Source organism: Mustela nivalis, assembly GCF_964662115.1.
Source record: "Mustela nivalis genome assembly, chromosome: 1".
NCBI lineage: Eukaryota > Metazoa > Chordata > Mammalia > Carnivora > Mustelidae > Mustela > Mustela nivalis.
The window spans coordinates 4,190,741-4,216,199 of NC_139020.1; the positions used below are offsets into that span (position 1 = coordinate 4,190,741).

General features: G+C 53.8%; 1 protein-coding gene across 1 annotated transcript in view; it reads right to left on the minus strand.

The window, feature by feature from the left end:
• The window catches only part of BACE2 (beta-secretase 2), an 86,552-nt gene that overhangs the window by 21,540 nt on the left and 39,553 nt on the right, over positions 1–25,459 (minus strand). Inside the window, exons 3-8 of the mRNA XM_082721930.1 lie at positions 18,219–18,435; positions 14,700–14,828; positions 13,414–13,548; positions 11,756–11,857; positions 7,276–7,425; positions 1,019–1,187 (exon numbers count right to left, since the gene is read on the minus strand). Coding sequence (XP_082578056.1) covers positions 1,019–1,187; positions 7,276–7,425; positions 11,756–11,857; positions 13,414–13,548; positions 14,700–14,828; positions 18,219–18,435 — 902 coding nt within the window. The remainder of the gene's footprint in view (positions 1–1,018; positions 1,188–7,275; positions 7,426–11,755; positions 11,858–13,413; positions 13,549–14,699; positions 14,829–18,218; positions 18,436–25,459) is intronic.

Consider the following 25,459-nt stretch of genomic DNA (forward strand, 5'->3'; position numbering starts at 1 on the left):
GATCCCAGTGAAGGTCGGGGTGACCGGCACAGCCAGCACTCCTGCCCGTGGGTCACTGTCCCGAGTGTTTCATTACATTCACGCCTCCCTCCCCATACTGTGTGGGGACCCAAGTCTCACCCCACAGCCTCTCATTTTCTCCTGTCCCATGTCCTCGCTGCCTCACATGTGCTTAATTTTTCTTTTCGTTGGCATGTTACCTGCCAACTCTGAACCCCACGTGCCAGGACCTGTCAGTCCTGAAATCCTGCCCAGGAGCCCGGCAGCGCCTGCCTGTTGCCTGGTCACACGTGCACTTTCCACGCATCCCAGCAATCCTGGCTCATGCCCATGTCCAGGACTAGTCTTTTCTTCCAAGTACCTGACCCTCCCACTACACCGTGCTCTAGGTGGACACCCCATCCCAGCCAACTGCTCATCTAAAGACATCTTACAGTCTGGGGGGCTTACCACCCCTCACCTTTCCTGCCCTCTTGACTGTGGTTTCCCCGAACACCAGCCATACATTGCCGACTCACCCCCAAACCAGCTCTTCAAGGGGGTTCTAGGAGAAAAACACGCTTCTTGATCTCCTCATTTTAGGATTTCAAGAAACAGCAATGACAGGCATTTACTTCTTTTTGCACGAAGACTGCTTTGATGGAAAAAAAAAATACACAGCTTACCCATGAATCTTTAATTCTCCTGTCAAAAAACTGTAATTTTCCCCCAAGGTCCCCTATCTTTATTCAGTGGTGTGAGATACCATTCTAAATTTAATGTGAGATGTAACTCTAATACTAATGTCAATCACGCATCTGTTTTGTGTCAAGCATGGGATTAAACATTTTATAGGACGGCCTCACTTCCTCTTCTCTACATCCTGCCGAGCGTCTTACTGCTAAGACGCTGTGGATGACAGGCCTGTGGGAAAGAATTCAAAGGCAACTGACCCATCCTCAAGAGTTGCTTCCAAATTCATGAATGGATGCCAAGTACTCTGGCCGGGGGTTCCCTGTCCAGCGCGAGCATCGCTTACCTGCACAGGGGCTGGCTGCAAAGCCCACCCTCTTCCGAGCTCTGTCGAAGATCACGTAGAAGCCCTCCATCACGGTCGCACCAATCACCAGTGCGTTTGTGGAAGGTGAAATGCCGAATCGGTAGCATTCGTAATTCAGGCCGGCCCCCATCATGGGCTGGATGTAGAGCTGTTTACGAGGAGAGAGCAGGCAGACAGACAGGGAAAAGCATGAACCCAGCAACCTCACAAAGCTCTCAAGGCCACAGTGTGTTCCAACCCTCCCAGGAGTCATGGGGTGATGCAGGGCGAGAAGGAGATGACATCACCCTGCCATCCGGAAGACGACATCGTAAGCATGGCGATAAACACGACTGAAAGTGATAAAAAAACAAGTGCGCCTCCCGTAACCACGCACAGATGCACCCACACAGATGTCCATCCGTCCGTCCATCCATCCATCTGTCCATCCATCTATCCGTCCGTCTGTCTATCCATCCATCCGTCCAACCGTCCATCCATCCATCCATCTGTCCATCTGTCCATCCATCCACCCGTCCATCCACCCATCCATCCATCCGTCCAACTGTCCATCCATCCATCCACCCGTCCATCCGTCCATCCATCCATCTGTCCAACCGTCCATCCATCCATCCGTCCGTCTGTCCATCCATCAAATCCATCCATCCATCCATCCATCCATCTATCACTTGGCATGGCCTAAATACTGTCCCAGTATCATTAACAAACACACAGTCCCTCTGCCCTCGAGGCTTCCCATCCGGCAAGGGGGCAGGTAAATGAAGGGGAGCGGGACAGGCCCCTTCTACGGTAATGGGGCCAGCAAACTCTCCACCTCAAACTCCTCCTTCCCGTGGCCTCTGAGAAAGGGCGGTCTCCTCTTCCTCCCAACACCGGCTGCTCATTCTCAGGCACCTGTGTAGGGTCCACTTTACCTTCGTCCCCTGCAAGCATCAGAGAACGCCAGGGCTCTGGCCTCTGGTGGCCACGCCCCGCACCCCTCTCTACCCCAGGTGACCTATGTGGCCCCCGTGGTCCTAAGCATAGCCCGGGGCTCTCTGTTGATGCCCAAATCCTGACCTCCAATAGATCTTTGCTGCCACAGCCACACTCAACAGGCATCTCAAATGTAATATCAGAGAAACCGGACTCAGGACATTCTCCCCAAATCTGCTTTTCTCAAGGTCTTCTGTTTCAGTAAATCTATGATTCACTCATTTCCTCAGGCCCTACAGCACCGGGCCAGGATCTTTCCTTATGTGGAAACCATACCCAGAGGCTGCAGGCCTTCCTCTGAAATGGCATCCGAACCCCATCACACCTCCCATCCCCATGGCTACCGCCCCGGTCCAGACATGGTTCTGGCTCCCAACGGGCCCCAGGATGCCGGCTCTGTCATCCTCTGCCAAAGAGAGCTTAAAAGTCGGCAGCAGGGGGAAGCAAGATGATTTATTTCCTCCGTCAGCGAGAGAGAAGCTGTCACAGACAGAAGACCCAGCACCCTCTCGTAGGAAGCTCTCGCGAGGGTGAGGACCACGGGCTGTGCATGTTCCATCAACACAGCTCGTGGCCCTGACGTCCTCTGGGGGCGCGAGTGTGAGGAAACGAGTCAAAACTTAATCAGGGAGCAAGCCGGTGTCACTCAGGGGAACAATCCCTCCGTGTTTTAACAGCAAAGTATGCACATGCAGCCAACCAAGAGAAGAGAGTGGCTTAGCAAGATAAAATACTGAATGTCTGCGGAAAAAGGCAATAAAGGGCATGATGAGCAGGAAGAAGGGCTTCCTTGTGACCAGGCCGGCAGACAGAGCTGTAGTGTTGGGAGGTGCCCCCCCCCCCGACCCCAGTGCTGACCCCGAGGGCTGCATCAGTGCCACACAGAGCTTGGGAGGTTATCAGCACGGGATGGACCACAACTGCCTGCTCAAGCCCTTCTCCGAAGAGGTGACAGCAAGAGAATGGAATGGGAATGTTACGGAAGAAAAAGGGAAAACAGCAGGGGAAGCAGATTTTTGAAAACCAAAAATGTGAACATATCCAAATCAACCCAAAAAACATCTAGTCTCGTGAGAATACTACTGAATTCTCACGCAGAGATAACAAAAATTAAAGGCAACGCTCCCCAACCTACCTCATTAAGTTCTCGCACTCGGCCAGCCCCAGACCAGCCCTCAAGGGGTAAACGCGGGAAGAAAGATTGAGGTGGGAAAGGCTGGGAGCCGGAGGGGATGTGAGGGGATTTTGAGAGGGTTCGGCTGGAAGGGGCTGCACCAGGTGACAAGGGAGGGGTGTGGCCTGGAGGCAAACCACAGCAGAGAGGTGGGACAGGGAGCCAGCCCCCCCTCCCCCGGGGTGGGAACACAGGAGCACTATTTGAGGTCTGGGCGGGACAGGAAACTAGAAGTCACACTAGAGGAGATCAATCACAATCAAGCTGACCCCAGAGGAAGATGAACTTCAACGCCCCTGCCAGCATCTGGATGGTGAGAGGAGGAGGGGCTGTGTGGCAGCAGGGTGAGCAAGGACATAACGCTGGCAGCCCCTGGCGTCCTCAACAGTTAGATCTGGGGCCACTGCTGGGTCCAAGAGCTGCACCCGCAGTCAGAACCCTCCCCGACTGGGCTGTCTGTCTGCAAACTCTCCCTTGAGGCCGGGAGTCGGTCTGTCCTCTGCTGTGCTCCCGGAGCCCAATCTTCAAGGGGACGGGAGGCACCCAGGAGGGCCTCACTAAATGCAGGGGGTGCTGAGCTTGACGAACATCAAACGAAAGACGCAACTTCTCATGATCAACTCTAACGAGGCAAAGGCAGGGGATACCCTGACCTGCTGCCCCGGCACCTTCACCCAAGGGTCCGCAAGCGAGCCCCAGGCATGTCCGTGGACACACACACACACACACACACACACACACAACACACCTTGACTTCCGAAGAAACCAATTCTATAATAAAACCCAATCCATTATCACCTATCATGTAACTGAGGATATCGATGCAAAAACATGCAGACCGAATGTGTATCTTTGACACTGTATGTGTGCCCCAGCTGACTGCCAATAGACGTTCCAGACTGTAGATGCTGCGACGAGCTGGGGAAAGCTGAAGGGTGGCTAGAGCTCAGAATACACTGTCTGTCTTCAGCTAAAATAGCACAAATAGACCGACCGGTGGTAGACTGAAATTATTTACATTTTTAGGGGTATGTGGAAAAGAAAACCAGAATTTGCCCGTGGGCTGGGGTTGGGGGTTGCTTTTGTCAACAGGCCAAAAAAGCGGCAGCCCGTGTGTTTTGGGGAAAGACCGGAGACAGACATAATTTAAGACAATCGCCTTTGACACAGCGCGTTCCTGCGCGAGCAAGCATATGCCCCTCTAGGACTGTCGATGCCAGAAAGGTCCCAGCCATGGGCCGGATTCTAAAACCTTGGTGGGCAGGAGCCCTGACGATTGCTCTAAAAGTTTAGGGAGAGGGAGGCCGGCAGACAGAGCTGTAGTGTTGGGAGGTGCCCCCCCCCCCCGACCCCAGTGCTGACCCCGAGGGCTGCGTCAGTACCACGCAGAGCTTGGGAGGTTATCAGCACGGGATGGAGCACAACTGCCTGCTCAAGCCCTTCTCCGAAGAGGTGACAGCAAGAGAACGGAATGGGAATGTTGCGGAAGAAAACGGGAAAACAGCAGGGGAAGCAGACTTTTGAAAACCAAAAATGTGAACATATCCAAATCAACCCCAAAAACATCTAGTCTCGTGAGAATACTACTGAATTCTCACGCAGAGATAACAAAAATTAAAGGCAACGCTCCCCAACCTACCTCATTAAGTTCTCGCACTCGGCCCGCACCGGGTCCTGGAACCAGCCATTGAGCCCCAGGGACCTTCCAGCTCTGGCGGCTACTGCCCGCCCTGGACATCACAGATTTTCCCCCAAATGCCTGTTTTCTCCTGCATCTTACGAGTCCCTGATTCTGCCAACCCACGCCCGATTACACGCTCACCTCTGTCCTAAAGCTTTGACCTTAGTTACAGACCACCCTGACATCCACATCGTGCTGCTCGATGGACCAAAATTTAACCATAAAAAGCAATTATTTTAAAGATGGAGAAAGCATCACTGTATGCGGTGAAAATGTCTTTGGCAAGTATTGTGATTTCTCCCTTTAGCATTAAAGGGACAGACAGAGAAAGGGCTCAGTGATCTGCTCAGCGTTACAGTGTGAGTCGGGGCGGAGCTGAGCACGTAGCTCAGGCCTCAGTGACTGTGTCCTCCATCCCCGGGTCTCTGTTGAGGCCCTCAAGCCTGTCCCCAGTAACCTGCCATTCCTGGAAGGCACGTCCTCACGGACAAGTTGAGAAGGGAAACAGCAGTACTCTCACTTGTTTTACTTCTGAAATCCTTCCTCCTTCCTCCTTCCCCAGCCCCCAATCCCACCCTTTATCCCAAAGTCACCAAATCACGATAAAGGCACATTGATCTGTCTGTTCCAAAACACCTGTGATTACACGCCAGTCCCCAGTGCACGCTCACGCCGGGGAAGGAGCAAGGACTTCCAATCTCACGGTTCTCCTCGTCAAGGAATTAATGTAACTGAGGAAGAACTAGAAGCTTAAGCATGTGCTTTTAAAGAATAGAGCGCTCAAACGCAAAGGGCACCAGCATAAAATACCCCCTTGAAGGGATGACTGCCTGCCGCAGGGACTGACTCGGAAGCCTGCGGTATGAGTCAGAAGGGCAGGCTCACAAACGGGCTATTTTGCTCAGCAGAGGTTCAACAAAAGAGGGTTGTCTGAGTTGGACCTTGCAGGATGGGAAGAATCTGGATATGCAGAGGGAGTGGGGGAGGTGAGGGCATTCCGGGCGGGGGCGGGGGCGGCAGAAGGGAAGGGCAGGAGAGCGAGCACGAAGCCCAGGAGGATGCCGACTGGCGAGTGGCGGTTCAAGGGCGTGGAAGGGTCCAGGGAGGCCCGGAGCGCCCCAGGAAGTGAGGACATCAGTGTGCACAGGGTGGAGACTCATGATGGCTCACGGCGGGGACAGCGGGCTGGACGCTGCCTCCTAGGAAGGTCACTTTGAGAGGGTTTTAAGGGCAGAAAGGAGGGGACTGGGCATACAGAGTGTGTGTGGAGGTCCCCAGAGGGGGGCAGAGGGGGACCTGAGCGCAAGCCTCGGGAACCAGGAGGTGAGAAGCATGACTGAGCAGGGCAGAGCACGCTGCGTTTGATTAGATGCGTAGGAGGAGGAAGGAGAGGAAGGAGCCAGTGCCCTCTTGAATATGGAAAACAGAAGGTTGTCTTCATCTCTTGAGCTTCAAGTTTTATTCTCCTTTTCAAAAAAACATATTGTAGGGGCACCTGGGTGGCTCAGTGGGTTAAGCCTCTGCCTTCGGCTCAGGTCACGATCCCAGGGTCCTAGGATCGAGCCCCGCATCGGGCTCTCTGCTCAGTGGGGAGCCTGCTTCCCCCCCTTTCTCTGCCTGCCTCTCTGCCTACTTGTGATCTCTCAGTCAAATAAATAAAGAAAAGCTTTTTTAAAAAAAAAAACAACAACAAAAAACATATCTTCGGGGCATCTGGGTGGCTCAGTCGGTTAGGCATCTGCCTTCAGCTTGGGTCATGGTCCTGGGATCGAGCCCCACATCAGGCTCCCTGCCCACCAGGTGTGCTTCTCCCTCTCTGTCCTGCTCCCCTGCCTGTTCTCTCTCTCCCCCACTCTCCCTCCGCATAAATGAATAAAATCTTTAAAGACAAATAAATACATAAAAGAAAAGAACGTATTTGGTGCTATGGTGGACACTGCACCAGTGTCCTCCATTCTGGGCCTTCTACTTCCCCAGCCCAGGGGGTCTGGGCTGCCTCGGCCCTGAGGGAGCAGCACTGTGAAGGCGTAGGCAGACAGCAGTGGGCCTGCTCTGGGCCCCCTGAGTGCATTGCCCCCCAGAGTCCCACCACCACCATGAGGCAGCTGCGGGATGGTGGAGTCTGGAGCCCCGTCGCTCCACCAGCGAGCCACCAGATTCAAGAGGGAGGCCACACACAGGGCTGGTGACCCGATGTGTCCACGAGCGTGTTGAGAGCAGCAGGCCTGCCCGGGCTCATGAGCAGGGGCCCACACCCACTGATGGTGGCCGCCCGGTTTCGCGGGGGGTAACAGCACCCGCGTGACACTCTGAGCCGAGCACAGATACGTGACCTGATGCGAGAGCCTTGACCGCGCTTGGGCGGGTCACCTGTTCAGGGAGAACAGCCCAGGTCCCCGCTCATACCTGAGGCAGGATGGTTATACGGAACGACCGGCTGGAGTTCTCGTCTCTCAGGTAGATGGAGATTTTTGGGAAGTAAGACCAAGGTGTCTCCGAATTGGTCCAGCAAGCCAGCTGGGACCCGGTCCAGAAACCATCAGAGAATTCTGGAATCTGGGCAGAACGAGATCACGTGAGCAAGCAGGACTACTCTGGCACATCAACAGGAAGCAGCTCCCAGCTCCCCTCGACACCTCGCCAGATGCCCGTGGCGGTAAACCATGTTTCTCTTGGATGGCGTGGCGGAGACAGCAGTCCTCTGGAAGGGGACCGCTGATGACAAACACACGGCTGTCAAGATCACCCAGGCACACAGAGTACTGACTGGCATCGAACTCAGCAGCCAGCCCTCTGCAGCACTGATTACTTTAATTCTCGCAAACCCCCATGGGCACAGTAGCAGCACTCCCGCGCCCCGTGTTAGAGATGAGGAAACCAGAGCACAAAGAGGGGAAGCCACCTGCCCCAGGTCTCGGGAGTGGGCAATGGCCCTTTAGAAGAGAGGCTACATCCCACATGTGGCCCTCTAGACCACTTTGGACATCACCTCTCCTCTGAATTTCGAGCATAGCATTCTGCACCCTGGTGTAGAGTCTTCCCACTACCCCCCTGGGAGGGGGAGGTCTCTGCAGTCCCAGAATATCTTTTTCCTCCTCCAGACATCAGCTCAGACACCACCTTCCCGGAAGCCCTCCCCACCCTGCTGATGTCCCACCATGTAGCTCTTCCCCGTGGTCCCTCTCCCTGTAACAGCTGTAGTTTGACATTTATGGGTGTAACTGCTCACCTTCTCTTTCCTGCACGGTGATCTCAGTCCTTGAAGGACAGAGATGTACTGTCTGCCTGCCTTACGGTTCTAACACCTCGCCCATAGGAGAAACTCAGGAAATGTTTGTGGTAAAAATAAACAGCCAAGAACACAGAGCGCACACCTGAGCCTCCGAGCAGGGGTCGGCTGAACTCGATGAAGAGCCATGCCCCCTGCACATGCCCGCTCTGCACTCAGTCTGCAAGTTACCCAGAAATAACTCCTGCCACCTCACCAGGGCAAGGAACGGTTTTAAGCAGACTTACCCTGCACCTGCTAGTAGTGTACGCGATGGGGGCGGAGCTAGGAGAGTATGGGGTGGGGCGGAGCTAGGAGAGGATGGAATGGGGCGGAGCTAGGAGGATATATGATGGGGCAGAGCTAGAAGAATCCTGACCTGGCGTGAGGGGTGACTATCAAGGGAGCGTCCCTAGGAAGCTGAAGTCAGCTAAGGGCCAGGGAGCAGCAGGAGAGGAGTCTGAGGGCGGGCGGGCCGCGCACAGAAGCTGCCTCACTGGGCGGACCAGATGGCAGCCGCAGAGGCCGGAGCTGTGGATAGGAAGGAGCAGGAGCCCGGGGACAGAGGTTATCTTGGTGGCCTTGGCGTCTTTAGCAGAGATCATCTGTCAGAGATCTGAGCTTTGCGGGGAGCCAGGTGTGATTTACGAGTCCAAAGGGGATTTACAAAGTCCACGAGTTCTGGAAGCAGAACTCCTATCCAGCCAGGCCTACTAGCGAGTACTATGGGCGCACGGGAAACGATGATGTGGCCCCAAGGGAATCCCTTTCAGGAGAATACGGGGAGGACAGAGGGGCCCAGGGCCCACCCTGGATGGCGCCAGCACAGCAGACAGCCACGAAGAGGGCACAGGGACAGGAAGTCCAGGAAGGAGGGCGCTACGGGACGGAGAGAAAGCGCGATGGGGCGGAGACTGAGCAGGGCAAGTACGGAGACAGTGGAGCGCCGCAGCGCGAGTGCCCGGTGCTCTGTTGCACGAAGACAACGCGGCAGGTGCGCGCCTGCCTGCCCTCCGCCCTCCGTCCGTCCTTCCCTCCGTCTGTCCGTCCGTCCTTCCCTCCGTCCGTCCTTCCCTCCGTCCGTCCCTCCCTCTGGACCACACAGTGGGGAGAAAACGCCCTGGGGTTTTTCATCTACTCCAGGGGCCACCCATTGTGACTCTGTTAGTGACTGATTTGTAACATTTTAACAGTTTGTAAAATAACATTTTAACAGTTTGTAACATTGTAACATTTGTAACAAAATGTTAATACACTTTCACCTTTTGTAAAAGTTAAGTTGATTTGAACTATCTGCAGGAGGGCAGAATCCCAGAGGCCAGATGAGTCAGTGAGGGTCATTCGCTGGCCAGAAGGATGGGCTAAGCTAGGGGGTGGCTGGGTCTGCACCCAGGGCAGGGAGCCCCACGTCAGTGCCCGTGGGCAGCTCCAATTTGCAGATGAAGGATCAGACCTGGTAACTCACCTAAGGAGCCCAGTTCCAGATCGGACGGGGGCCCCGTGCCTCCAAAGAGGCATCTGTGAGTCCAAGGGCCTCCCCGGAGGCTATGCCACATGTCCTTGGAGGGCAGTTTCGACCCTCAGATCACAGAGTTCAGAGTCAAAAGTCATCCTAACGCAGGTGTCATCCTGCATCTGGATTTTTCAGATGGGGGAGCGCTGGGCCGAGCACCAGGGCGCTGCAGCTAGGAGGAGAGGGTGCCTGGGCCTCTAATGTCTACAGAACTCCATTTCAAAATACAGACCATGCATTCCTAGAATCCCATCTGAACAAACCGGGCCGGAGACAGCCCAACATTGACATTGCATTTAATTCCTCCTTTAACCAGAAAGCAAGCCTACGCCACAACAGGTGAGAAAGAACACACCCATCTTCGGGCCAGGCACGCGGACACAGGGACTCTGTGCCCCTGTCCGTCCCCCCCCCCCCCCGCGTCCCCCTCCTTCCCCCTCCCCCCAGCTGGCTGTGCTTTCCCTGCCCAAGACGGAGAACCTTCCCGGGTCCTCGCCTTCCTGACACAGGCTCTGGAATCAGAGGATCCTTTTAGACGAGGCAAACAAATCTTGTAATCCCATTTCTACCACCACCAACCGTGGGCTACGATGCCCTGGGGGTGCCACTCTGTTCCCATGGGGGCTGGCATCCCTGGCTCCCCAGAGGCGGGGCCCGTCCTGCGGGGTGGTCCTCACACACTTCCAGCCCGGAATACTCAGTCTGAGGAGGCCCGTGTCGGGTCGGCCGAGGACACTCTCACTACCAAAGAAAATCAGCATATGGCTCCATATTTTAAGCACGGTCTGATTTTCAGCCAGCGTTCGGAATCGAGGGCACTAAAAACTTTCCTTGCCTTTTTTTCTGATTCAGCAGATACGGGCTAAGATAGGAGCTTTCCTCTGGCTTGACCACTGCTGCCCGGAAGCCCTTTCAAGCTCCGAAGGGGCCTCTGCGCTGCTTCTTGTCCCGGCTCTTGTCCGTTCTCTCGTCCGCCTGCAGCTCCGCCCACGCCAGCTCCAGACTTCTGAAGTTTGGCTCAGGACACCCAAAACCCCTTCCTCCTTCCCCCGCTCCTGCTAGAACCCGGCAGCAAAGACCTGCTCAGCATTTTCCCATCAGTCTTTGGATTCGGCCGGGGGAGTTGTGGGAGAGTCAGGCTGGTGTTAGCAGCAGCATAAAGACTTTGCACAGGAGACACGGGTTTTTGGTGACCTTGCAAGGGTGACGCTGTACAAAGGCAGGCTTAGGAAACACCCAGGGAGCGGAGAAGAACATCCGTCTCACGTTCGAACAAAGAGCAGCTGCCCGGTGGGACATCAGACGCTTCTCGTTCTACAGCTCCCGTGTGCAGGGCGCACTGTGCTCCAGCAGCCCCCGACAGCCCCGCGAGGAGAACGTGGAGGCTCCGCGGGCCCCAATCCCGTCCCAGGCACCCCGCTAGCGAGCAGCCGAAACCAGCCTCTGTTCTGGTCCATCCGACCCCCGAAGCCTTGTTCTTCCCACTCAGTCTACCCTTTGGTCTCTACCCTGCTGCCCGGAACCCGCTGGGAAGCTGGGGCCGTACCGGGATGCTGTCAGCCACGTCTCCAAGATTCATGTTGTTCTTGAGCAGGATTTTTAAAATTATTACACTGGCTGATCGGCCTTTGTCTTCTGTGAATCACATTCTTTTATAGAAGAACTCAAATCTCAGTACAGCCTGAATGAAGGCCAAAAAGAGTACGATTTGGGGTTCACACGTCTTGTTTTAGAGGCTGTGAACATATTCCTGGTTCACTATTTCCTCTAATATAGAATGTTACCAAGAGGCTTTTTTTCTTATTAAAAAAAAAAGAAGAAAAAGAAAAAAAAGTACTCCATCCAGGTCGCTATTATTTGAAATAATCAACAGCCTGGCACCTTCAGATCCAAATTCCCTGGGGTTCGTCTGAAGAAATTCTTTGCTAGTTAAGAGTAAGACTGTGTACTTAATAAGTAATAGTTGAAAAATTAAAAAAAAAAAAAAAACCCAATCCCTCAGAATCCTCAGATAAAGACTACTGAATACACAGGAGGGCTGCCTCCCCCAGCATGTGGTCATGACCTAGGGCTCTCCAGGATTTATCAGAACCCGGAGGACTCACCAGAGACGTGCGGGCCACCGCCTCAACCACCGCGTTGAACACCTTCTGGGGCAGGCGCAGGAGTGTGGTGCCGCTGTCCACGATGGCCTTGTCTGCGTTATACTGCAACAGAAGCGGGTTGGTGGGGCGAGGGTGTGCGTTCCAGGCAATGTGATTCTAGCCTGCTGTCCCTGTGTGGGTCCGCCACACACAGCTTCCAGCAGCCAGGGGACCTCACCGGTGACTTGACTCATGGCACAGTCTAGGAACTTGGACACTAGCCCAACATTCTCACTTCCCAGAAAAGGAAACAGAGACCAGGAAAGGGAAGGGACGTGTCCAAAATCAGCAGCTCTCCCCTCACAGACAACTGCCCCATCTGGAGGTACCCAGGTCACCCTGTCCCTGTCAAGGAGCTCCCAAGGGCAAAGGCAGCAGATCCCTGTGTCTTTCCAGATTCAAACGACACATCAATTACCATTTATGCAAATCCTACAGAAGCAACTATTATCCCAGAAATGGAGAAAGAAGATTAGGATGGCCAGACACACCATATCTGCATCTAGGATGGAACCACAGCCACGTTCAGAGAAAGGATCTCGCATGTGCGCACATGGAAGTCTGCACTGCGTTGTAGCCCTCCCCTTGGAGTCGCTCACTGGATTCTTTAGTGTAAGGAAGTGCCTCTGACCAGAGAGCCAGCTCTATGGCCTTAGGACTGGAGACTCTCCTAGAAGGAGCAAGCACTGCTCTCCTGGGCTCGGGTGGGTTTCGGAGGCATCTGTGCCTGTGGGAACCGTGGTGGGCGCGTGAGAAAGGAGGTGGTGGCAGGGAGGCACAGCCTGCAGGCACTGTGGGGGACTGCCTGCCGCAAGCTGTCCTCCTCACGATGCCATTACATCCCCCAGCTACGCCCAGCGCAGACAGGGTGCGCACAACGCTCCTGTGGGACCTGGCGCCCCAGCTCTGCACGTGTGCCCCCTACCCCGTGAAGACAGTCAGGACACGCTGCTCTGCAGAGCATGACTTGTCCTGGAGGGAGAGGGGCGTGGCGGTGGAGGGGTGAACAGAAGGCAAAGCGGATGGTTTCCTTTGAGTTTCATTTTGCTTAATTGTAGCCCCGTTTTCTCCCTTGCACAGATTAAAAACCTGCTCTTCCAACCTCTGAAACACAGTCCTGGAACCATCAAGCCCAGGGGAACGGCGAACAGGGCTCTACAGTGTTCTTCGCACACGCAGGTTTATGCTTTTTTTTTCCATATGAAGCTGAGTGACTGGAAGGAAGCAAGTCTTCTAGAAGGAGGAGTTCATTATCATACAAAAAGGCCCGATCACTTTTAATGTATGGATCTTTGATTTATCTTGTAATGTGCCCTCTAGTTTTCTTGGGGTTTTTTTGAAGATTTATTTATTTATTTTAGAGAGAGAGAGAGAGCGTGCATGCTTGTGGCGGGGGCTGGGGAGGGGCAGAGACTGAAGAGACTCCAGGTTGACTCCCCACGGGACACAAAGCCAACCTAGGGCTCCATCCCAGGGTTCTGAGATCACGACCTGCGCCAAACCAAGAGCCAGACACTTAAGTGACTGCCCCACCCAGGTGCCCCCCCATACCTTCTAATTTCCTATTCCGGTCCCAGCTACAGTATTAAAGTGACACAAAGAGGTCACGATGTGCATACCTCTCTGCAATCCAGATTCAGGCTCTGGCCTCCGATTTCCAGCTTGAGAATCTCTATCTGGTAGTACCACTCCTCCTTAATAGGGGTATACCAGATGTCTCCTTTGTACAAGCTTGGCTCAATTCCACCGAGGACCTGAGAAGGAAAACATTTACAGGTATAAGAGAACAAATACGGAGGCATAGTCACAGGTTACACAGAGATGCATACAATCAGAATGCCCATCCACGTCTTACGATGATGTTACAAAACACAGATGCTTGGAAATTAAACAGGGAACATCTGGGGGCCATGTATCCAAAGGTCAAACAGTCTTGTGCCCTCGTCCGTTCCAGATGCTCTGGTGGTCTCCCTTCTGCAAAGGATGGCCCTGCATTTCTAGCCTTATCACACCAAGATGTACCCCCCCATCGAATGAGGCAGAACACTGTTGGACAAGAATTCAGTTCCTCAGAAGACAGAGGAAGACTCAACGGTCTCACACGTTTGCATGGAAGGCAGACAAAGGAGCGTCCCTAATCAAAATCTGATGGTGCAAAACTATAAAACATCACCCCACATATCCTAGGCTGTCCTCTGTCCTGAAAACGGGGGTAAGTAAGGTATTCAGATCAGGTGTAGTGTAAGCAAATGAAAGCAGCTGCGTGTCTGCTTCTCACAGCTGGACAACTAGGGGGTTGTCAGCACCCACCCCGAGGGGCCCTTCTTGTGCGCTGTCCTTGTCAACTCTCATTTGAGACATCGGGGCGGCGGGGCAGGGTCCATCGAGGGAACACTCAGCCTCAGTACATCCACAGAGCTGGTAGCCTTGATCTGATCGTGTTTCACTAGAAAACTTCCTGCTGTGTGTGTGTACGTGTACGCACTTGTGCAGAGAAAGGACGCAGTGGTGTCCCTGTCTCAGCACCAGATTAGACAGTCGCCAGACTTTCCTCCAACCAGTGGACCGACCCTGGGTAAGGCCCGCCGGCCACGCCCCCACCGGTCCTCACCCGCCCCTCTCCCACCTGCCACAGTTTTTCTAGGAAATCGTTTTAAAAAGCTTTCATAGAATTGGGAGAAGCAATGAGAATCAGCTTCTGGCTGGCAGGATAATTAGAAAAGATAAAAATAATACCTAATTTTACCCATTCTTTTTAAAGGTTCTTTAAGAAGGGCGATCAAAATCCCACAGTACTGATGTATACATCTGTGTCTAGCATCTCCACCAGGGTGTTCACAAAACAGAAAAGCTGCCCGATTCATTTGTGATATTTTTCCCCCCTTGAGGACTAAAAGATACCCACAAGACTACCTCCGTTGGTACCAGATCCAGCCACGGGCAGCCCCGCCCCACACATCTGCATGGAGAAGACGTTGGGGATCCTTGCTTGGGCCACCAGGGAATCGAAGAACGTCTCCAGGGAACTTGACGGCTGTAGGAGACACAAGGACAGCAGCCCCATGACTCATGGCAGAGATGAGGACCAAGCCGAAGTGGACACGGGGCATGGGGTCCAAACCTGGTTTTCTTCATATCTGTTTTCATGGGGAAACAACAAGCATCTGTTCAAGGGCGGTAATTCGGAAACCAGCAACAGACCTTCCTACTACGCAATGTTTTCCTGTCTGTGTGGCTCTGCTGGAAAAATAAGATAGTATTTCTAAAATCGGAAGGAGACAGAGAAGATCCGTGCGGTCCCTGCGCAAGGCAGAGACGCAAACCTAAGACACTATTTCTAGAGCTGCTGGTACGTCGTCACATTATCACCACGACGCCCTTTGAGGCAGGCACGAGGCGTGGACGTGGGTCACCAACGGGGCTGGTGGGCTCCCATCTCAGTGTGAGCCAGGAGAGAAGCGCCTCTGGGAGTGGCCTTCGTGGCTTCAAAAAACGTGCTTCACCTCCCTAGGCCACGGTCGTCTGCCACACGCCAGGTGCTAAGCTTGAGACCTCTCAGACCCCAGACTCTGCTGAGCTCCGGGGAGCAGAAGAGCAGCAGCCAAGGACAGTCCTGCGTCCCTGAGCTTGAAAAGTCCCAGATTCCCAGCTACCATAGTTCAGTGGACCTAAGTGGCCTATGCTTTCCTTTCGCAGAGCCAGCACTCACTCAGGGCGCCCCATGTCTCCAGAACTCAGTGTGTGCACAGCTCTGCGCTGGGGGTGGGCTTCCAGGCCTGCAGGTCCCGAGGACCAGTCAGGGACCTGTGCACAGAGTTTGGGTTTGACAACTGGGGATACGGATCACTCAGAGATGTTGGTTACTGATGGAAATTTACTTGTCGTGGCCCCGTTGCCGGGCAGATCCGGACGACCGGCAGTCAGCATCGGGACTATCATTTACTGCCCGTAAGAATGAAAACTGTAATTCTGGGGAGAGCAAGCACAAAGCTTCTCATTTATTTAACTCAGTTGCGTCTGGCCTCCTCCGGCTTCTGTGGCCTCTCCGGCAGGACCGGGCACGATATCCTCCCACCGCGTGTGCGCTGGCGTCCCGGGGGCCGACGGACCCGAAGGGGGCTGGGCGTGGTGCTGGCCCGGCCGCCGCCCTCCTGGCCACCTGCGCGGGAGGCAGCAAAGGCAACACCGCCTGGGACTGAATTCTGGCTTCGCCACCTGCTCCCCATGTGACCGGTTCCTTTGTTTCTTTATCTGTGAAACGGGGAAACAGTAGCCTCCCGGAGCTGCTCCTGGGGCTTCGATGAGCCAGTACACACAAAAGCCTTGCAACAGTGCCTGGCCCGCAGTAAGGGATCTATTAGGATTCTGCCCAGTCATTCCTCAGGTTCCCTCTGGAGGTTTGAAAACATACAGGTACCAAGGTCAACCCGAGAGAGCCCAGCTGGTGGGCGTGCCGCTGGACGCAGGCATCTGTGGTGTGAGACCCCGGCAGGCAGGGTCTGAGGCACAGCCTCGGTGGGAATCCTTGGCGGGAAGCATCGTGACGGACTGGGGTCGCCACGCGCCGTGGCCACCCCTGAGGGCTCGGCCCACCAGTTCCGCAGCCGCTCTGGCCCACCAAGCCGCATGTCCAGCCACGCACCGTGCCCTACCCATGCCCTGACCATCTCCCCAAACCTGGGACAGGAAGCCAGTCGCCGTCATCTCAGAATTCCACACACAAGAAGGTCGTGTGGCAAGCCTGGCCACCCTGGGGACCCAGAAGTCATTATTTGCAAGGAAGCTTATTTTCAGTACTATCCACCGCAGGCAAGTCAGCTTTATTCTGCCGTCCCCCCGAGAAGCAGCACGAAACCAACCATGCTCATACCTTGCCCCGTCCGAGCCAGGTAACAAAGCAATGTTTTGTCCTCGGTCACAGTGTCTATGAACTTGTACCGAGGAATGTGTGTTATTAAAATGAGTCTACACAGTTCATATTAAGCTCACCCTATGGTACTGAGAAGAAAGGGGCTCCAGAGCCCCCCAGGCTCTGGGCGAGGAGGGTAAACCTCTCCGACCCTCAGTCTGCACATCCGTAAAATGGGAGAACGTGGCCACCCACAGGTCACCAGAACCCAGGGAACCAAGTCCTGGGATGTCCTCAGCCTGCCTGTCTCATAGGCCTCTCGCTCCTTAAGAGTCCCAGGCTCCGAGGTGCCTGGGTGGCTCAGTGGGTTAAGCCACTGCCTTCGGCTCAGGTCATGATCCCAGAGTCCCGGGATCGAGTCCTGCATCGGGCTCCCAGCTCAGCAGGGAGTCCGTTTCTCCCTCTGACCTTCTCCCCCCTCATACTCCCTCTCACTCTCAAATAAATAAATAAAATCTTAAAAAAAAAAGAAAAAAAGAAAGAAAGAAAGAAAAGAAAAGAATCCCAGGCTCAGGAACTCCCCTGCCTGCCGCCCGCTCCCCACCTCGCCCTTCCGTGCACCATTACTAGTGAGCTGGGGCCGGGACGGACATCCCTGTGGGAGAGAAAACAGGCTTTCCCCCGAGCATCCTCATGGACCAGGACGGGCTCCGCAGCCCCTCCAACCTGCTTCTGCTCCGTCCACACTTCTCTGGCTGCAAGCTGAGCGCTGACCAATCAGAGGGCAAGATGCAGGGCCCAGGACGGCCAGGAGGGGTGACCGCCTTCTGCTCTGCTCCAGGACGCGCCCTGGTATTTCATCCGCTTGACCCGGTTCCTCTCTTGGGGGAGACACCCAGCCTGCCTCCCCACCCAGGCACACCGACGTCACTCCCTTTGGGCTGGCCGAGTCCAAAAGTTTGCAGATCCCGTCTTTCCCATTTTGTGCAAGTTCCGATGCAGATGAGAGCACGGGCTGCACACGTTCCCCTCGGGGCCTCCTGGGCCACTGGCCTGCGGTCTCTGGGACGCGCTTTCAGGCCCTCCCCGGGCTCCGGTGGCCCCTCTGGGGTGTCCGCACCCACGGGGAAGCAGCACGAGGCTCTCTCGCTGGTGGGGTGTCTCCCTGGCTGAGGCTCCAGGGCCGGCCACAGGCTCCACCATCCTTGTGAGAACGTATGAATCTAATAAGTGTGTTTTCTTTTAATCCTCCCCCCCCCCCAAAAAAATGAGTCGATGCCAAAATTCAAGTGACTCGGATTCTGTTCACATTTTTAAACTACAGAAGTAAAATAAGAAAAAACAAAGACAAATGAAACTAATGCTATGGGTGCATCGTGGCGGGAAGGTTCAACGGATTCACCATTACCTTAAAGTTTCAAGATGCCTAGAAACCTAATTCACGGGGTGACCACGGTTGGTCTCCACCACGTGACTCTCAGCGACCAGCGTCGTCTCCGGCAGCTGGGACCCCCTCCCCCCAACTGCCCGACTCGTCCCAGCTTTGGTCCTCCTCCGACCCCAGACCGGCCTCACCTTGGCCAGAGCAGCGTAGGCGAGTCCCAGGATGCCATTCCACTTGATCCCAGGCAGAAAGAAATTCTCGGACTCAAAGATAGTGGCGATGTTGACGAGGAACGAGCTGTTGAAGCCTTTCGGGATGGTGACGATGTCCTCCCCCACGAAGCCCGTCCAGCTTCCCTGCGTGTACTTCACCGTGACATCGAAGCCCTTGGAGCGGTAAGTGCTCGACCTGGAGAAGGAAGAGACAAGGCCTGGGGCTGGAGCCGCGCGCCGCGTCCAGACGAGGTGGCCGGGCACGGTGGCCATGACCGCTCCCCTGAGCACAGGAAAGCGACCACATGTAATTCTTCATCATTAACGGCGATTCTGTTGACTCAGTGGGCAATTGCACTAGCCAGCCTCACTCACATCTGGGTGGTGTTTCCATGCCAAGTGTGCAGGCAGCTCTGGGGTCGGCACATAGCCCCGAGTTTAACATTTACCCAAGGGGGGGGTCCCATAACTTACTTAACCACATCTGCCTTTGAAGACACGGCCCGAACTGGGCACCCGCCTGGCCCCCTGGCTTTGCAGGGGCCCCGCACTGCTGCTCTATGACACAGGGAGGGACCTTCAGGTTTCGACGTCACACCCACAGCCAATGTGACAAATAAAGACTACCCCCACGCCTTCCTCCTCAGGGCTCACATTGCCTCCTGATGTCACAGCCTCTTTCTCCAGGCTGTCTCCAAATATGGGGGAGGGGTGCCGCTAGTGGCCTGTAGGGATACGAATCCCTGTGACACCGTCTGCAGTCCCACGTGCCCTATGGTAAGACCAGCTTAAACAGAGTCATGTGAAGGAGATCAGACCACAGGCAGGGCAGATGAGAATTCTGCCCTCGGGCTTTCAGAGACAGACAGTAAACAAAGAAATACATAAAATTCCATTCTAGGCAGTGGTAAAGTGGAAGGACTGCCCAGGGATAAAGTGGGAGTGCGGGTAAGGGCATTGACTTGGCAGTCACCCAGGCCTCTCCAGTGCAGCCACCTCTGTGGGAGACCCGCGTGAAGACAATGAGCCCCCTGGGAAGGATGCTCTGGACAAAGGACAGCAGGTGTCAAGGCCCTGGGGTGTCCAAACCTGTAAGGTAATTTCTACGCCACCTGAGTTTGAAAACTCTGCTGAATTAGAGGACGGGACCCAGAGAATGTCTCTGGGCAAATATCTGAGCATTCCAACCACACTCACTCTAGGAAAACTGCCAAATTCCCAGAGAGATATCCGTTCACCAAGCAGATCACTTGTCCAGTGCTACCGTTTGCCTGAGGTTTTCATTCACTGTTTTCACACTGAGCCTTTGAATGCCAAGTCTGTGTCGTAGGACTGTTCGAACTAGTACAGTCTTGCCAGGGGTCCAGAAGGCAGTTAAGTCAAAGATGGTCTGACCTCTTCGTTGGGGGGCACAGCTCTTAAGCTTTAAATATGTTAACAGTCTTTAGTTCAGTAACGGTACTTCTGAGCGTCTGATCCTAAAGAAATACTCAGAGATACAAGACGGAGATTCAGGGACAAAGACAGTCATTATGTTTTAAAACAGCAAACAGCTGAGAACAACCTAAATGCCCAGCAGAAAGGGAACCATTCAGTAAAAGTATAGTGCCCCCCAATGATGGGATATTAGGTAGACCTCATTCCCAGAATGCCAAAGAATGCTATTTACAAAGTCATTTTCAAGGACGCAGAAATAAGGTTGAAGAACTCTCGGTGGTTCCCTCTGGGGGTTGGGATTTGGGAGGGAGACTCGCCTTGTGGTCAGGCCCATCTGGAATTTCTGCACACATAGCTTTGATAATCAGGGGGAAAAAGTGATTCTTGGGGGCCTGGGGGGCTCAGTCAGTTAAGCATCTGCCTTCAGCTCAGGTCATGATCTCTGGGTCCTGGGATCGAGCCCCACATTGGGCCCCCTGCTCAGCGGGGAGTGTATGCCTCCCTCTGCCTCTGCCCCTCCCCATGCTTATGCACTCTTGTCTGTCAAATAAATAAATGACATTTAAAAAATATATTAAAAAATAAAAAATAAAGAACAAATATGTGATTCTTTCAACGTCTGGCACACACATTTTAGAGAAATTTGATTTATGTGAACTTCAAAATGGGATACAAAATATGAAGACTGCTTAATTTTAGTATTTACCACCTTAGTTCACTCGGCCACGATCTTAAAGGGACAGCAGCATTAGGGGACACCGCGCATGCGTGTGTCTCCTGGCAAGGGCAGACACAGACAGAGAGTGACAGGGGACGGGTCTGGGCACACGGAGTGCTGGGGGCCCGCCCATCAGAAGTCCCACAGGCAGGGCCGTCAGGTCACAGAAGCAGGAGACCAGAGGGTCGCTGTTGTCCCACGTTGACTGCCAGCACCGAGTCAAATGTATCTGGTGCGAGACAGGGGCTATCCGCATGTATGCTGAACAGCAATGAGAACCCCGACTTTGGACCATCTGGGGTCGTTCCTCGGGTGTACAAATACACCACCGCTCACAGAAAAGGCTGTTCTGAAATGGGCAGAGAACAGGGTCTGGCCCAGGGTCAGCACGCTTTTTCCATGAAGGTCTGAGGAAACAAGTTCCACCTTCTGTGGGTCCCATGGTCTCTGTTACGTCTCCCCAGCCCTGCGGGTGTAATGCGGAAGCAGCCAGCGAGGAAACTGACCGAATGCACGCTGCTGGATTCTAATAAAGTTTTATTAACAGAAGGAGCGGGCTGGAGGTGGCCGGAAGGCCTCGTTTGCCAGCTCCTGGCTGCAGAGATTCGTTCTCTCCCCGATACAGCCCAAAGTGCCGCGACTTCCTTGGGAGAAGCTGATTTATTTTTACTCTGCCCAGACTACAGAACACTCATTAGAACCTGCTCATGTCTAAGCGCCCGAAGCAGCCTTGTGGGTGTAGACCGTGAGGTTCCTATACTACCCCGACCAGCTTGCTTGTCCCCTCATGGGGACAAGCCCTCTGGACACTCTGATGCCACTCGCAGAGACAAGAGGCCCTTGATGTTACACAGCTCGGGTTCAACCACCAGCTCCACTGCTCAGCTGTGTGACTCCAGCCCAGGTTACTTAACCTCTCTGTGCCTCTATGGCTTCAATGGGAAAAGGAGACCGCGCGGTACCACATCCCGTGGGGTTAATTCTGAAGACCAAGAGAGCGAACTCCAGAAAGCACTCAGAACAAACCCTGGGACAGAGCAGGTGCACAAGAAAAACACCTGGTACTATCATAATTATCCGAACACTTGCTGCCTTTACTCCGTCTGTGAACAACTACTAGAAAGTGCAAGAATTTTTTCCCTGGGGCGCCTGGGCGGCTCAGTCGGTTGAGCGTCTGCCTCTTGCTTTCGGCTCAGGTCGTGATCTCAGGGTCGTGGGATGGAGCCCTGAGTGGGGCCCCGCGCTCCACGGGGAGTCTGCTTGGCATCCTCTCTCCCTTTCTGCCCCTCCCCCCGCTCACATATATGCTCTCTCTCTAAATAAATAAATAAATAAATCTATCTTTTAAACAAAAGTTAATTCCCTGAAAATGCTCCGACAGCGTTACTTGTACTGAATACCAGAAACCGTCTCATCCGGAAGTCCGAGCGTCCCCACGGGAAGGGGCTGGTCTGTTGTACAACTTGGTTAAGGCGGTGAGGGGCCGTCGGGGAGGGGAGCCATGGGGGCGGGGGGCCTCTCCGTTTCTAAAGGCAGAGTTCTCCGGCCTTCCAGAGCAGCGCCGTCCAACAGAACCGGCCGCCCTGACGGAAATATCCCGTACCCTATGCCGGCCAGTATGGTAAGCAGGGGCGTCCTGAGCACTAAATACGACTGTACAGGGACTGGAGAGGTAGGCTTACTCCATCCAGTGCTCGGTAATTGAAATACCCACGTGGTTGCGGCTGCCCCGGTAGAAAGCGCAGTTCTCGATAAGGCGAGAGGAAAAGTAGGTGCATCCTCTCTGAGCTCCTTGAGCTAAGCCTCCAAGGGCAAAAGCCCCAGTGATGAATCGTAAGTAAATCTGAGGGCTATCGATGTAGAGTTTCCTGCATTGAATTGGGAAAAAAAAGTATTCCCCCATCTTCGTGACTCTAACATCCCATTTGTTGGCACTAAAATGCTTTGGCTCGCAACTGCTCTGCGCATTAATTACGATCTTGAGAAAACCCCGGACTGGCTCGTCCTGCGGCTCCCGTTCTGGGTTCTCAGGAACAGCCGTCGGTCGGGGACACGGGTAGCCAGGACGAAGTGCACTCAGCAACAAAATCACTTCGAACCAAGTTGAGAAGGCATTCTGCCTCCGGGAAGAGTGTTGAGGATACACAGGACTGAAAGGGGAAATCAATGAACAGGGGAGAAAAGAGCCAGAGACATTTTATTTTAAAAGGAACCGCTACTGTTTTCGGAGGACGTGAGAAGAGCAGGTGGGAGGGCAAAAGTCACAGTCCTGGGGTCTGCTGCCCCCCAGGGAACGAGGAGTCTGGTGAAGAATGCACCCAGTGGCTCTCCTGCATTTGGGGGGCGGGTTGGAACCTACCTTCAGGGTTGTCAGACTGGCCCAAGTTGGTCCCTGGAAGGTTCTGGAAGGCTCCGGAAGTGACCAGACCAGAGTGGATGGGGCCACTGAAGGCCCAGTGGCCGCTCCACCAGCCTGCCCGGCCTGGAGAGTCGCCATCATGCCCAACAAGGACCAATGCTCCTGGGCGCCAGCAGTCCCCTCCGGGACAAGCAAACAAACGTGGGCTTGAGGAACAATCAACCATCGGGCACACAAACGGCCCATCGGCCTGAGGAGAGATGCGCCCAGCTCGGCCCCCTTAAGGAGGCTACCTGGTAATACCCGAACATCCTACCCCCACTCACAAGCATCATTTGAGGAAACTAACTGCCCCCTCGCCACGACTACTCTTTGTGTCTTGACCCAGTTGGGAGTATTTCCCCGGATAGTCTAACAGAAGGTCGGGGGACGAGTATACCAGATCTTTTATCAAACCAACTGGCCGGAGGCTGTTTTATTGGCTAAAAAAGAAGGACATCTAAAGAAACACACAATCTTCTTTCTGCCATGAAGAAACTCATTGGAACATTCGCCACCATGAAAAGAGGGCCTCCGATGGGAGGAGGCCACACAAAGGATTAATGGAGCCCAGAGGCTCATTCCAGAAATCAAAGAGCTCTTGTCAAAGAGCCCCATGCCAAATCTCCAATTACTGGGAAATGTTTCAGGAAGCATTAAAACCTGAATATCCAAAGACTGGGGAACTGGAATCAGAGCTGACAAACCCAACCAGAAACCTTATTATAACTCAGGGAGATCAGAGGGACAAGCAAACACAGAAGCATCACAGGGCAGGGAGCTGCATCTCAGAAAAGAACCCTCTGTCGGAAACGGAGATGGGAAGCGAGAACGTTCTCCTGGCTTCCATTAAATACGACGGTGGAAAGCATACACCTTATGCCAATCATAAAGTCAGCTGGAAGCCATATGCAAATCAGCAATGCACCATTTTACAGAAAACGTTCCTATCTTCACAATATTAGATCCATGTTTGGGACGCCCCAGTGGCTCAGTCAGTGCAGCATCTGCCTTGGCCTCGGGTCATGATGCCAGGGTCCTAGGACTGAGTCCCAAGTCAGGCTCCCTGCTTAGTGAGTCTACTTCTCTCTTTCCCTCTGTCCCTCCCCCTGCTCAGGCCACACATGCTCTCTCTCAAATAAATAATCTTTTTTTTAAATAAATAAATAAATTTGAGTCAAACAGAAGCGTGTGAGAAGCACGGGATATAAAAACAGAGGAAGGGAGAGAAAAAATAGTTAACACAAATCTGAGCAAGTACCTAATCTGCAAAGCACCCCTCTTTGTAGGGACACAGCTGATGGGACAGAACTTGCCGCAAACTCAGCAATGCGATGCTTCCCATCTGATTCGGTTAAGATACCTGACAAGCCTGTGGTAAGAATAGTTCTCTTAAAAGGAAGGCCAGGGGTCCAAAATGTGGGTGGCGTCTTACCGGCCCTACAGACCTTTCAGCAACACCTGGGAACAAAGAAGGTGGGCTGCTGTCTGGGTGACAGAGCCTGGGGCACCCCCTGCCTGCTGGTTGGTTCTGTTATTTCTCTATTTGCTCACACACGGGGCACCCAAGAGAACCCCGAGTGCTCAGAAAGCTGGCAGAGGTCCCTCGGCTCTCTTACAGAATTAGAAGAAAGGAAGGCTTCACCATCGTGGGAGCCACGAGTTTTCACATTAAACCAAGCTGCATGTTTAAGGATGAAAAACAGTAACAACTGCCACCTGACCACCAACCCAGCCAGCAAGGTGAGCAGGTAAGTTAGTAAAAGGTGAAAGATTTATGCGATCTGAAGAGAAACCAGAGTATTGAGCAGGTAAGTTAGAAAGACATGTCCTGGGGCGCCTGGGTGACTCAGTCGGTTGGGCATTCAACTCTTGATTTTGGCTCAGGTCACAATCTCAGGGTCCTCGGATCAAACCCTATATCGGGCTCCCCGTTCAGTCAGTGGGGAGTCAAAGAAAAAAAAAGAAAAAAAGACCTGCCCTACTGAAGCCTGAAAGAGAACCACTGTTCAACCAAACCATGAACAGAGTAGGAGGTAAATAAGACACCGGGAGCCTATAGTCCCTCAAATACTGTACATCTTCACTGCCATCGTACACAGCATTTGTAATGCTATGACTCACCCTCAAATGTTTCCGTAACTGCATCTGCACGGCAAATGCGTGACTGGCCTGCAAAGTGCTGTTCGGCCCCTCTCGACCCCTGGCTGAGGGTGTATGCCAAGGAAATGCTGCTTACGCACTGGGAAGGAAATACTCATCCCGTGGGTAAATCCACACACTTGAGCCGAACATGACTATACCCTTCTCCCCCGCTTTGGCTTCACTGTGTCTCGTGTGTCTGCAGATCCGCGATGAAAGGCAGAACTACGAAGAAAAGCCACTAAAATTACAGCCGAGCTCCAAGCATGTGTGCTCTGGGCCCCACGGTAGGTGTTGGGACACTGGAGACATGTGGGGACCATCGCCCTACAATGGAAAAGACGTAGGGCTAGGACTACTTTGCCACCAAAGTAACACTTTTTACATACTTTGAACACACATTGCATTTTCCAGAAATGCAACTAAATTGGGGGGAAACTTTACCAAGATCCTTCATCTATTTGGAAAATCTTGTCCCCAACCCAAGCGGCTCTGGGGGGGGGGGTGTGTCTGAGTCTACTTCGA